We start from the raw sequence: 14,872 nt of genomic DNA, 5'->3' as shown, positions 1-14,872 counted from the left end.
GGCCGGCTTATTGCTCATCCTCACCAAGGAATGGCTGTCTGACAATGAACAACCAGATACTGCTGTAGGGCTGTCAGTCTCAGAGATCCTCACGGTGCGCCTCAGTTCTAAATCCTGGTATTAAACCAACGGCACTAGACAGGTCTAATTTACTTTAAATATAAAGAGGTAGTTATTTCAAATTGGATTATTAAGAAGAATTTCATGCGCCCACAATCAGCCCTCATTATAGTAATGGAGGGATACGCTTGTCCCTGTCATATTCATTTTATATTGTACAAAGACTGCAAAACTAGATGGTTTGTGTCATCTTACACGTCCAGCTAGGACAGAGTAAAGTACGGAAGTGTTCTCATGCACCATATAGTAGGAGACTCACGGCACGACGGCAGCCATTTCCAGGCTTTTGTAGTTATTTCTTAATTTAGCGCCTGGGTCGCATTTTAGCTGCATTCAAAGTGGCAGACAGTGGCCCTCATTCCGAGTTGATCGCTCGCTAGCTGCTTTTAGCAGCAGTGCACACGCTAGGCCGCCGCCCTCTGGGAGTGTATCTTAGCTTAGCAGAAGTGCGAACGAAAGGTTAGCAGAACTGCTCGAAAAAAGTTTCATGCAGTTTCTGAGCAGCTCCAAACCTATTCCTACCTTGCGATCACTTCAGTCAGTTTAGTTACTGCTTTGACGTCACAAAAACGCCCCTGCGTTCGGCCAGCCACTCCCTTGTTTCCCCATGAACGCCTGCGTTTTTACCTGTCACGCCTGCGTTTTTTTAGCACACTCCCGCAAAACGGTCAGTTACCACCCAGAAACACCCACTTCCTGTCAATCACTCACCGATCAACAGAGCGACAGAAAAGCGTCACTCGCCCTTGTGTAAAACTGCATAGTTTTGTGTGAAAGTACGTCGCACGTGCGCACTGCGGCCCGTACGCATGCGCAGAAGTGCCGATTTTTAGCCTGATCGCTGTGCTGCGAACAACAGCAGCTAGCGATCAACTCGGAATGACCCCCAGTGTCCTGGGCACTTAGGGTTAGTATTTCTGTGGTAAAAAGAACTGGTATAAAGTGGCATACTCCTGTACGCACAGCGCTGCGCTGGACAGCTCACACGTATCCGTCCTCATTCGTTTACCTTTATACCCCGGTCAGCGGCTGAATTGCATACAGCAGCTGCAATGAGGCGCCAGCGTCCAGGGTACACATATGTTGTAAGTTTGGTACAAAAAAATACGTACATTCGGACCAAAACTGCGTGGCAGGATGCATGGAGTGGCTTAGCCACAAAATACATGGCACGCCATGAATTGGAGGATAGGTGTTTTTGGGCACACCTGTGAAAGAGCAAATACACGATCACTTGTAACTTGGGTGGAATTATACAGCACCAGTAGCTGCAATTTAACATTTTCTGGATTGCCTTTGTTTGTGTAGTGCCTACAAACGCCCACTGTTCACGTGTAACAATCGGCGGGCATAATGCAGCAAATAATGCAACATTTTGAAGTAATAAGCCCCGAATTTGAAAGTCCCCTTCCAACTACTGAACTGAACACATGAGGGATATCAAATACACGTAGAGGAAATACAGTGGAGTGAAGAGAGATAACCAGCTACTGTCATTTTTCAAGCACAGCATATAACATGGCAGTTAGGATCTGATTGGCTGGTACTTTATCTCTTTCCAAGGCTTAGTAAATAAACCCCATAGTTTTACGTTCGATCTCTGGGCACTCTGTAAACTTCAGGAGCTATACCTTCCATCTGTCTTATATTCAGTAATATAATACAAAAAGATGCAAGAAAGAGAATGCAAGCAATGGATCTGCACTTAGCTTTGAGCTTTGCAAGCAGACATCCTAAAACCACCACAAAAACTGGGAAAAGTCCTATAACAAGAATATTTTATAAATGCATCCTATAATATTTGCGACAGACAAACATAAAAGGGAAAATAAAAACTGTAAAGTTTGAATAATTTTAACTAGCCCCACTGCAGAGACATTACAGGCTTCTGGGCATAATGATATATACTGGTCAATCAACATCAATTCATTGTTGTACATGATCCAAAATCATTTGCAGATTTTCCCTTTAAACATCCAGCTGCTGTTTTGCTTACAGTAATTGGCAAACAGTACCTGGGAGAATCACAGGAAAACTACACAATGAAAGATATATTTGCTTGCATTAAGACTGAAGGAACAATGCACAATTCAATTCTCATCTTCAACTGGTTTCAAAGTACATTAGGACTGACCCCTTCCCCACACCACTGTAGAAAGCCGAAGTCACATCCCACACTTTAATAACTGGACTGGTTACGCGACAAAAAGCTGAATCTGCAATACAAGGTATGTCGGTTAACATGTGACATCACAGACTCTTACACTGTGATACAAGAGGATGACGTAACCCAGGCATGTCCAAAGTCTGGCCCGGGGGCCAATTGTGGCCCTTGCTGACATTTCAACCGGCCCGCGGGTGAGGGGGAGTCGGCCGCCACTGTGAAAGCTGTGAAGTTTTTGCCGTCTTTCTGGTGAGTGTGCGGGTGGTGGGGACAGGAGTGCTGGACGGTGCTGCAGTATGCTGGAGGGAGGGGGGATTAGGGGTATTGGCACACTATGTATGGATGATTCTGGACTGGCCATGTATATATGGTGGTGGGGACAGGAGTGCTGGACGGTGCTGCAGGATGCTGTAGGGAGGGGGGATTAGGGGTATTGGCACACTGTGTATGGATGATTCTGGACTGGCCATGTATATATGGTGGTGGGGACAGGAGTGCTGGACGGTGCTGCAGTATGCTGGAGGGAGGGGGGGATTAGGGGTATTGGCACACTGTGTATGGATGATTCTGGACTGGCCATGTATATATGGTGGTGGGGGCAGGAGTGCTGGACGGTGCTGCAGTATGCTGGAGGCAGGGGGGATTAGGGGTATTGCCACACTGTGTATGGATGATTCTGGACTGGCCATGTATATATGGTGGTGGGGGCAGGAGTGCTGGACGGTGCTGCAGGATGCTGTAGGGAGGGGGGATTAGGGGTATTGGCACACTGTGTATGGATGATTCTGGACTGGCCATGTATATATGGTGGTGGGGACAGGAGTGCTGGACGGTGCTGCAGGATGCTGTAGGGAGGGGGGATTAGGGGTATTGGCACACTGTGTATGGATGATTCTGGACTGGCCATTTATATATGGTGGTGGGGGCAGGAGTGCTGGACGGTGCTGCAGTATGCTGGAGGGAGGGGGGATTAGGGGTATTGGCACACTGTGTATGGATGATTCTGGACTGGCCATGTATATATGGTGGTGGGGGCAGGAGTGCTGGACGGTGCTGCAGGATGCTGGAGGGAGGGGGGATTAGGGGTATTGGCACACTGTGTATGGATGATTCTGGACTGGCCATGTATATATGGTGGTGGGGGCAGGAGTGCTGGACGGTGTTGCAGGATGCTGTAGGGAGGGGGGATTAGGGGTACTGCCACACTGTGTATGGATGATTCTGGACTGGCCATGTATATATGGTGGTGGGGGCAGGAGTGCTGGACGGTGCTGCAGTATGCTGGAGTTAGGGGGGATTAGGGGTATTGCCACACTGTGTATGGATGATTCTGGACTGGCCATGTATATATGGTGGTGGGGGCAGGAGTGCTGGATGGTGCTGCAGGATGCTGTAGGGAGGGGGGATTAGGGGTATTGGCACACTGTGTATGGACGACTCTGGACTGGCCATGTATATATGGTGGTGGGGACAGGAGTGTTGGACGGTGCTGCAGGATGCTGTAGGGAGGGGGGATTAGGGGTATTGGCACACTGTGTATGGATGATTCTGGACTGGCCATGTATATATGGTGGTGGGGGCAGGAGTGCTGGACGGTGCTGCAGGATGCTGTAGGGAGGGGGGATTAGGGGTATTGGCACACTGTGTATGGATGATTCTGGACTGGCCATGTATATATGGTGGTGGGGACAGGAGTGCTGGACGGTGCTGCAGGATGCTGTAGGGAGGGGGGATTAGGGGTATTGGCACACTGTGTATGGATGATTCTGGACTGGCCATTTATATATGGTGGTGGGGGCAGGAGTGCTGGACGGTGCTGCAGTATGCTGGAGGGAGGGGGGATTAGGGGTATTGGCACACTGTGTATGGATGATTCTGGACTGGCCATGTATATATGGTGGTGGGGGCAGGAGTGCTGGACGGTGCTGCAGGATGCTGGAGGGAGGGGGGATTAGGGGTATTGGCACACTGTGTATGGATGATTCTGGACTGGCCATGTATATATGGTGGTGGGGGCAGGAGTGCTGGACGGTGTTGCAGGATGCTGTAGGGAGGGGGGATTAGGGGTATTGGCACACTGTATGGATGATTCTGGACTGGCCATGTATATATGGTGGTGGGGACAGGAGTGCTGGACGGTGCTGCAGGATGCTGTAGGGAGGGGGGATTAGGGGTACTGCCGCACTGTGTATGGATGATTCTGGACTGGCCATGTATATATGGTGGTGGGGGCAGGAGTGCTGGACGGTGCTGCAGGATGCTGTAGGGAGGGGGGATTAGGGGTATTGGCACACTGTGTATGGATGATTCTGGACTGGCCATGTATATATGGTGGTGGGGACAGGAGTGCTGGACGGTGCTGCAGGATGCTGTAGGGAGGGGGGATTAGGGGTATTGGCACACTGTATGGATGATTCTGGACTGGCCATGTATATATGGTGGTGGGGACAGGAGTGCTGGACGGTGCTGCAGGATGCTGTAGGGAGGGGGGATTAGGGGTATTGGCACACTGTATGGATGATTCTGGACTGGCCATGTATATATGGTGGTGGGGACAGGAGTGCTGGACGGTGCTGCAGGATGCTGTAGGGAGGGGGGATTAGGGGTATTGGCACACTGTATGGATGATTCTGGACTGGCCATGTATATATGGTGGTGGGGGCAGGAGTGCTGGACGGTGCTGCAGGATGCTGGAGGGAGGGGGGATTAGGGGTACTGCCACACTGTGTATGGATGATTCTGGACTGGCCATGTATATATGGTGGTGGGGACAGGAGTGCTGGACGGTGCTGCAGGATGCTGTAGGGAGGGGGGATTAGGGGTACTGCCACACTGTGTATGGATGTGTACAGTCTTCTGATGTGATTAATGGTTCAAAGAATGTCAGGCTGAATGGTCGGCCCCCACACATTTTCACCTCACCAAATCTGTCCCTCTTTGCAAAAAGTTTGGACACCCCTGACCTAACCCCTTACATGAACATTCACAGTCGAGTCACATTATTATGACCATCTCCTACATGTGACGTCGGCAGCAGGTAGCCTATGCAGTACGTCACGTATGCACACATATCACTCGTTGCTGTCATGGATAAAAAGGGATGATTATCGGCTTTCGGGCCAAGGGTGGCAGTATTGCTGACACAGCGCAGTGTGTGTACTGTTCGTGTGCTTCTGCGGTGAAGGTGTATGACGACTGGACAAATGGCACCATTGCGAATAACTGACGTGGAAACTGCGGAACACCACGTGCCATTGATGTGAGACGTGAACGTCGGCTACGAAGGCGCGTGCGGGCCAGCCGACATGCTGCAGTGGCACAGCTCACGGGCAAAATGATCCTGGGGGCGACCAGACGTGCGTCTGAAACAACATTTCATTCCGTCTAGCTGCTGTCCGTGCTGCACACGGCGGTTACTCTGGTTATTAGCTGGTGGTCATAATAATGTGACTCCACTGTGTATATATATGTAAGTATAAACATGCCAGATGTATAACCCATACCTCCCAACTGTCCCGATTTTTGCGGGACAGTTCCATTTTTTGGGGGACTGTCCCACTGTCCCACCCGCGGGCTGCAGTGTCCCGCGGTGGGGGGGCGGGGGGGGGGGCAGTTGGGAGGCTCTATCTCTCGCTGCTCTGCTTAGCAGAGCAGCGGTGAATAGACGCTGTGTGCATGCGCACTGCGTCTATTCACTGGAGTCAGAGGGAGAGGGGGCATGCCAGCGGCTCACAGAGCGCTGGGCATGCCCCCTCAGTGACGAAAACGGGGGCGTGGCTCGCGATCGCGGTCCTCCCGCTAAGCCACGCCCCCTTTTCTTGGTCCGCGCGTGTGTCCCGCTTCTGACAAGGTAAAAGTTGGGAGGTATTTATAACCTGTTGTAATGCATTGATATCAAATGCTGGTTCTACCTGCTGTTTAACATCTGCTCTTACTGGGAGGCCCTCTACAGAATTCTAATGTTTGGAGACACAAAGTCGGCAGTTCTTAAAGAACTGGGTTAAAGCTCACACCACTATAAACCCTTTTCCTTAGGTCTGGACCATTTTTCAAGCTAGAACTGGAAAATTTGCACATACATAACATTGCCAGTGATCAAAGCACTGTCCATGCCCCAGACGCCGGTGCACAAAATATCACAGTTCAAACAAATTATGATGAATAAGATCCGCTTCCTCTTCTGTTCTGCGCGACATGCAGCCATATTTCACATTTCACGGCAGAGACGGGTAATTTAAAGCTCAGACATAAATCTAGGGCCCTTTTACAGAGCGGTAGCGCTGACACTTGTTCCGCAGAAAACAATGAACTGTTTACTGAATAACTCCCCCGGTGCAGTGTCTGAGATGTGTGCGGCTTGAGAGACATTTACACTGACAGGATGACTGAATGAGGCGCGTTATTGAGGACGGCAGCTGCGGATTAGCGGCTGTGACACGTCGGATGAGAGCTGCAGTACTGGTCAGACTGGCACCCCGGGCACGGGTCACTGGTGGGACTTCAGATACCATCAGTTGGCAGCCGGTCAGCGCTGTCAGAGATGGATCAGCTTCGAGGGACAGGAGACATCGTTCTCATATCAGCTGTCAGGGACTGGCCGACAGTCACAGACTTGCCTTAGCGCTTAACCTCAACTGCAGGCTCAATACATTCACTGGGGGACATTAATGATGACTGGCGCGCAAGCAAAGAGTTGGTATTTGCACCTGGCAACCAATCAGATTCTAGAATTTTATTACCACTTGCCAACCAATTAGGAAGTTAAGTTCTGTCATCTAAAAATGCGTTAGCATTGAATAGGTTGCTACGGTAACTGACGATACTTTCCTCTGCACCCGGTATCACAAGTGCCCCTGATTATCTCTTCTGTCTACTGGGGTACAACCTAACTGTAACACACTGTGGGCTCCCTCACAATATACACCAAGGGGGTTATTCAGAATCACATGTTGGGGGCCGCCCATCATGTATGGCGCCGCCCTGCGATGTGATCGCAATTCAATTCCGATCGCACCGCTGGAATCAAAATAGAGCACGACCCCCTGCATATGAAGCCAGGCTGCGTATGTAGGTGCACCGCCGCCATGTTTCCAATCGCAGGAAATGCAGGCGATGTCATCGGGCTGCCCCTAAAACAGCCATGATAGGCCTGTGTTTCCTGCTTCACTCCGTCGCAACGCCACGTCGCAACACAGCACCCCTCTCCCAGCACAGATCACAGCACCCCTCTAAAACCACAGATTACAGCACAGCACCCCTCTCCCAGCACAGATCACAGCACAGCACCCCTCCTTCAGCACAGTACCCCTCTCCCGGCACAAATCACAGAACAGCACCCCTCTCCCAGCACAGATCACCGCACAGCACCCCTCTCCCAGCACAGCATGCCAGCATCTCTCACCAAGCAGCACAGCACCAATCACAGCACTAAGCATCCCTCACCCAGCACAGCACCCATCACCTCTATCCCAGCACGTCAGCATCTCGCCCCAAGCAGCACAGCACCAATCACAGCACTCAGCATCCCTCACCCAGCACAGCACCCATCACCTCTATCCCAGCACGTCAGCATCTCGCCCCAAGCAGCACAGCACCAATCACAGCACTCAGCATCCCTCACCCAGCACAGCACCCATCACCTCTATCCCAGCACGTCAGCATCTCGCCCCAAGCAGCACAGCACCAATCACAGCACTCAGCATCCCTCACCCAGCACAGCACCCATCACCTCTATCCCAGCACGTCAGCATCTCGCCCCAAGCAGCACAGCACCAATCATAGCACTCAGCATCCCTCACCCCTACAACAGCACAACAAAACTCTTCCAGCACAGATCACAGCACCCATCCCTCTCCCAGTACAGCATGTCTGCATCCCTCACCAAGCAGCACAGCACAGATCATAGCAATCAGCATCCCTCACCCAGCACAGCAGCCCTCTCCCAACACAGAATACAGCACCCCTCTCAAACCTCAGTTCACAGCACAGCACCCCTCTCCCAGCACAGATCACAGCACAGCACCCTCTCCCGGCACAAATCACAGAACAGTACCCCTCACCCAGCACAGATCACAGCGCAGCACTCCTCTCCCGGCATAGCATGCTGGCATCTCTCATCAAGCACCACAGCACCAATCAAAGCACTCAGCATCCCTCACCCAGCACAGCACCCCCTATGCGAGCACAGCACCCTTCACCTCTAACCCAGCACAACATGTCAGCATCTCGCACCAAGCAGCACAGCACCAATCACAGCACTCAGCATCCCTCACCCGGCACAGCACCCCTCTCCCAGCACAACAAAACTCTTCCAGCACAGATCACAGCACCAATCACCCCTCTCCCAGCACAGCATGTCTGCATCCCCCACCAAGCAGCGCAGCACAGCACAGATCATAGTACTCAGCATCCCTCACCCAGCACAACAGCCCTCTAACAGCACAGTATGTCAGCACTCCTCACCTAGCAGAAAACAGATCACAGCAGAAGCATCCATCACTCCTCACCAATCACAGTAACCCTCTCCCAGTACAGCACAGATCACAGCACTCATCACCCCTCTCCCAGCACAGCACCCCTCACCTAGCAGCACAAAACAGATCACAGCAGCAGCACCCATCACTCCTTACAAAGCACAGCAGCCCGCTCCCAGCATAGTGTTAGGGTCTCCTGCCCTGTGCTGCCACGTCGTCATGGCAACCGGGAGACAAGTGCTAGCGGAGTGACCTGAGCGCAGCTGATACTCCGGTTCGGGTCTTTTGCTGTGCAGTGGTTATAGGCTCTGTACATGGCAGGGGATCCGGTGCTGGTTTTTGTGCTCACAGTCTGTGAGGTCTGAGTGGGGCGTGGACAGCACCTGCTTTATAAGGCCTCTTCTCAGGGTAAGCAGATGCTGCTGAATCTTTGTTGGTTAGTCAGTTTCTGAAAGTTAGCCAGTACTGTGTAGCTTTGTATTTGTTTGTTGCTTACTGCAAATAGGCCTGGGGATTTGGTATTACACTCTGCCAATCCAGACCTAGCAGTAAGACTGGAGTCAGTCGTTTAGCTTGCTGGGGTTCTGTTACTACTCTGTGAACTTAGCAAGTTTGCGGCTGTATTCTAAGACTTGCCTGTTTAATCCTGTCTCACTGTGCTAGGTGTCAGGGGTCAGTTTAGTGGCAGTAAGCTGAACCTGTGCACTGCAAGTGAGAATTAGGATTGTGGAGACTCTCCTTGTGTCTATCATTCCATCTCTGACCAAGGAGTTTACTGCCACACCCGTTGGTAACCCTTTAGGGTTTTGCTGTTGCCCTTAGCAACAGCATTTCGGGTTCTCTACGTATTAAAACACAACATCTTGCTTTTCCCATCTGAGCAGTTCTAATACAAGGGAGATACCCAGTTCCTTAGCCTCTGGGCTTCTCTGTTCACTTTGTGTGTATTTTGTTACCCTATCACCTTCTGTGTACGTTATGTCATATTCCCCAGTCTGTCTGTAAGTCCATTTGTTTTGCATAACAGTTCAAACACCAGTACATTCCTGCAGACACTGGAGTGCATAACAGTTCTGACACCAGTACTTTCCTGCAGGCACTGGAGTGCATAACAGTCCTGACACCAGTACTTTCCTGCAGGCACTGGTGTGCATAACACATAGCACCCTCACGCAGCAGCACCCAAGACTCTTAAGTTAGCGGGCCGAACTACAGCTTTCCCGGCTCTTGCTGTGCATAGTAACTGGACTTGGTGGCTGTAGTCAGTGCTGCCTACTAGAGATGGAGACGTGAGGTGTGACTCATGAGCTCTGCAAATGCCCATGGGAGGAGCGGATATGGCTGGTTATGCGCAGCAGCCCTCCCATGGCCATTATACTTGGCTCGCGCACAAAAGCTGATTCTGACAGCTGCGCAATCGGACCTGAGCTCAGATCACGGTAGCCGCAGTCTACCGTTGTCCCTAGGCTTGGGATTCCCCAAGGCATTTGCCTACAGTACCTATGCCTAGGGCCGAATCTGGCAGCCAATGCTGGCTAATGACGTCCTTAACAAGTGTTCAATACCGCATAGTGGTCAGTGGCAGGAAATGATATTTGTGAAAACGGCTTCCTGTGCATGACTGCATGTTATGAAATACAACTGCTCCTGACCAATACTCAAGGTAGTTGCTGTGACTGCTGAGATCAGTAAGGAGAGGGTGCCTGGGGAACTGCAGGGACAGACTGAAAACATGCTCCCTCTATTATGTACCATAGTGCAGCGTCGTAGTGATGTCACAGGTTCCTGACTGGCGCCATTCTTACATTCAGCACTTACCCAGCAGCTTGGAGATGATGTAAAGGGCCTGTCCCCACAGGAAGAGCTTGCCATCCCGCCCGCAGTTACTGGGAAATCTCTTCTGGCTATTGGGGTTCAGCTTCTCGGCTTCCACAAAGTCAGCTGGCACGTGGTAATATTCAGGAACCACAGGACACCCTGGGGAGATCATAGAGACATTAATGACACATGGGGGAAACTTACACTGACAGAACCAGCAGCCCATATATAATGCTGCCCAAAGAGGAGGGGGCTAAAATACAGGTTGAGTATCCCATATCCAAATATCCGAAATACGGAATATTACGAAATACGGACTTTTTGAGTGAGAGTGAGATAGTGAAACTTTTGTTTTTTGATGGCTCAATGTTCACAAACTTTGTTTAATACACGCAGTTATTAAAAATATTGTATTAAATGACCTTCAGGCTGTGTGTATAAGGTGTATATGAAACATAAATTAATTGTGTTAATGTAGAGACACTTTGTTTAATGCACAAAGTTATAAAAAATATTGGCTAAAATGACCTTCAGGCTGTGTGTATAAGGTGTATATGTAACATAAATGCATTCTGTGCTTAGCTTTAGGTCCCATCACCATGACATCCCATTATAGTATGCAATTATTCCAAAATACGGAAAAATCCCATATCCAAAATACCTCTGGTCCCAAGCATTTTGGATAAGGGATACTCAACCTGTATAGCACTACAATACCTCCTGGGAAGGACAGGGTTAATATGAAGTACTGTAATTCCCACATATACGACCGACAACGGTTCAAATATTCTAAAAGAAAACATCTCTGACAGAGGATGCCATATATACATCACTGTATCATTCCCTCACAGACAGATCACGGGAGTGTGTATATATATATATATATATATATATATATATATATATATATATATATATATGTGGCAGATATAATCCAGAACTCCATATACATATGGTTACACTGCCCAGGTGCCATCCGTCGCCATCCAACGTTTCGGGGCCCGTAGCGCCCCGAAACGTTGGAATAACAGTGTGTGTTATGAGTTAAATACAAGCATTTCATCACAACAAGCCCCGGAGTGCCGCTGCTTTTGTTCTTTATATATATATATATATATATATATAGTTCAGAGGCGGCACTCGGAGACTGGGTCAATATATGAAAAAAGCCCACGTGTTTATTCGACATTTCGAGGGTCGAGCCCCCTTCTTCAAGAAAGAAGAAGGGGGCTCGACCCTCGAAACGTCGAATAAACACGTGGGCTTTTTTCATATATTGACCCAGTCTCCGAGTGCCGCCTCTGAACTATCTATATGTAAGGATTCACATGCCTTGTGGAGGGCACCGGATATATATATATATATATATATATATATATACACACACACACACACACACACACATACACAGACATGCATGTACACTGTACATCACCAGATTGTTCTCTCCGATAGAGGAGGGTTAAATACAGACCTGTACAATTCTCTCACAGATAAAGCAGTGGAGTATATTATATAGTGTATACATACAGTGTCTATCTATACACACACATAACATACATACATATATATATATATATATATATATATGAAGTCCTCTGCTATAGGACGAAACGTGTTGGGACTGGGACTTGCTGCTCACCCGATACTTCCAACAGTGGACAGATAAGCCGTTTTCATGTTTTTATCTTGTACGTGTGCAACCTGCATTTGCTTTAGGATTTTATTTTAACATTTGTTTACGGGACTGGGATTTGCTGCTCACCCGATACTTCCAATTGTGGACAGATGAGCTGTTTATTTGTTTTTATCTTGTACGTTTGTTACCTGCATTTGCGTCAGACTGTTTGTATTAAACCTTGTTTACGTTTTAAATTGATAAGCTCTTGTATGGTTACTGGGACCAGCAAGGTTCCTAATTTTAGAGCTCTGCAGGCTTTTTAAATTTCATGAAAACAGTACACAATATGTTTGCTTTTTGTTTTCTAATCCACATGCTCTTAAGTGTCATCTCATCGAAGCTGTCCTCGAGGAAGCTAAGTTGTCCTTTTTTAACTTGCATACTACACACCTCACAGGGTGAACTGGCTACACAAAAATATTCTAATATATAACACTATTAGGTTCTCTTTTGCACTCTATTTTTTACATATATATATATATATATATATATATATATATATATATATATAAAAATGTCCAAAGGCGGAAATAAACGCTCCATTCTAGATACAGCGGTCAAAGATGGAGTGATTTCTTCAGCATTACAGAAGACATTATATAAAGAATATCCTAAAATCCCTGTGCTGTATACACTCCCTAAGTTGCACAAGAGTGTGGAGAGGCCTCCAGGACGGCCTATTATCTCCGCCCGGGACTCATTGATCAAAATATTGCCCAGCTGTTGGACTATATCTTGCAGCCTCTCTTGTTGCTTAAAAAATCTTTTCTTAAGGATACGACTAGTTTTATTAAACTGTTACTGGACATTGGACAGGTACCGGAAGGTACTTTGATGTGCTGCTTAGATGTTTGCAATTTATACACGTCAATACCTCATGAGGAAGGATTGGCATCAATGAAACACTTTCTAGATCAGTTTTTAAATATATCAGTGTTCAATCATAATTTGTTTATGCAATTTCTTAAATTAACATTACTTAGAAACTATTTTCTATATGATAGCCAATATTTTCTACAATTGCGTGGCTGTGCCATGGGGTCAGCAGTGGCTCCGGCATATGCGAATATATTTATGTTCGGTGTCGAGGACCGCATGTTCTTGGATAGGTCAGAGATTAGCCAAAATATCCTGGCATATACCCGGTACATAGATGATATTTTCATCCTATGGACCGGGGGTGCTGACCAGTTTGATCGCTTGATGAGTGAAGTTAATGAGACGGATATGCCCATTAAATATACCTACTCGTACAGTAGTGACATCATGCAGTTTTTAGATGTCAAAGTGATCATCAATCATGGACGGATTGAAACAGACATCTTTTTCAAAGATGTAGACCGTAACACGTTTCTACAGGCAAGCAGCCATCATCCCGCATCTCTGAAGCGGGGTCTCCCGCTATCACAGATGATGAGGGTGGCTAGAATTATAAGCGAGCAGTCTAAGATCTCCGAACGGTTAGATGCCCTAATTGATAAATTTATTATGAGGGGGTATGACCGTAATACATTACTAGCACAGAAGGAGCAGGTCCTTAAGATCTCGAGACCCCAACTATTAGAATCATCTAGGCGTGATAACAAACACGTTATACCATGGGTAAGTACATATACGGTGGCTAGCCCCATCATTAATCAGGCCACTAAGGCACTTTGGCCTATAGTAAAATCTGATAAAGAGCTGATATGCTTTAAAGAAGATAGACCCATGGCTGCCTTTAAAAGAGGCCGTAATCTACGTGACAGACTCGTGATAACGGATATCTCGGGTCGGGGAGTCCCAAGACCCCCCAATGTGTATACCAAGCCGCCTGGTTGCTACAGTTGCCACGATTGTGTCACGTGTCAATATATAACGCCTTGCAAAAGCTTTAAGCACCCCAGCTCTAATAAAATATTTGATATCCGCCATGTACTTACATGTAAAACTACTCATGTAGTGTATGTCATTTACTGTCCCTGTGGTTGTACTACGTGGGACAAATAATACGCAAATTCAGGGACCGGATGGCCCTCCACCGCTCCAGTATTGATCTATCTATAGCGGGGAGATCCATAGACCAGCCAGTGGTGCGCCACTTTAAAATTAAAGGTCACAGATTATCTGATCTTAGATATTCTATCATAGATCATATACCAGAATCCCTTCGGGGGGGGGGGGGGGGGGGGGGGGTGACCGTGGTAAGGCATTACTTCTGGCTGAGTCACGATACTATGGTGCCCTATGGGCTTAATGAGAAAATTAGCTGGAATAGTATCATGTAATGTTTAAATATAAATCTCTATGATTGTGCACTAGATACTGCTGCTATTTTATAGTTATCCATATTGTGTCTCTAGTTATGTATATACACACTTTGGTTTATGTATATGTTTTTTCATTGTTGTATATCTGTGGGTGTGTTGCTAAGCCACACTATTCTCCCCTATCCCTGCAGGCCGTCCTGTGGCCGGGTTGCCATGGTGATCTCCGGGCTGTGGAGCGCAAGCAGCGTCGTTACTATGACAACGCCCGGAAGCCCGTACCCGGAAGTGAGTCACCAGAGGCGGACCTGCAGCTTTGGGCGCGTCTGGGAGGCGAGGATGGCGTGGACGGGCAACGGAGGTATTTAAT

The 14,872-nt window shown here is 48.3% G+C and overlaps 1 protein-coding gene across 5 annotated transcripts in view; it reads right to left on the bottom strand.

Moving 5' to 3' along the window:
- Positions 1 to 14,872, bottom strand: part of PHKB (phosphorylase kinase regulatory subunit beta) — a 413,553-nt gene that overhangs the window by 124,009 nt on the left and 274,672 nt on the right. For all 5 annotated transcript variants that reach the window (XM_063945574.1, XM_063945575.1, XM_063945572.1 and 2 more), the window contains one exon: positions 10,576 to 10,734. In XM_063945574.1, the coding sequence (XP_063801644.1) occupies positions 10,576 to 10,734 (159 nt within the window). The remainder of the gene's footprint in view (positions 1 to 10,575; positions 10,735 to 14,872) is intronic.

This window comes from Pseudophryne corroboree, chromosome 11 (assembly GCF_028390025.1).
Source record: "Pseudophryne corroboree isolate aPseCor3 chromosome 11, aPseCor3.hap2, whole genome shotgun sequence".
Lineage (NCBI taxonomy): Eukaryota > Metazoa > Chordata > Amphibia > Anura > Myobatrachidae > Pseudophryne > Pseudophryne corroboree.
This window is presented reverse-complemented; position numbering and strand designations above follow the sequence as displayed.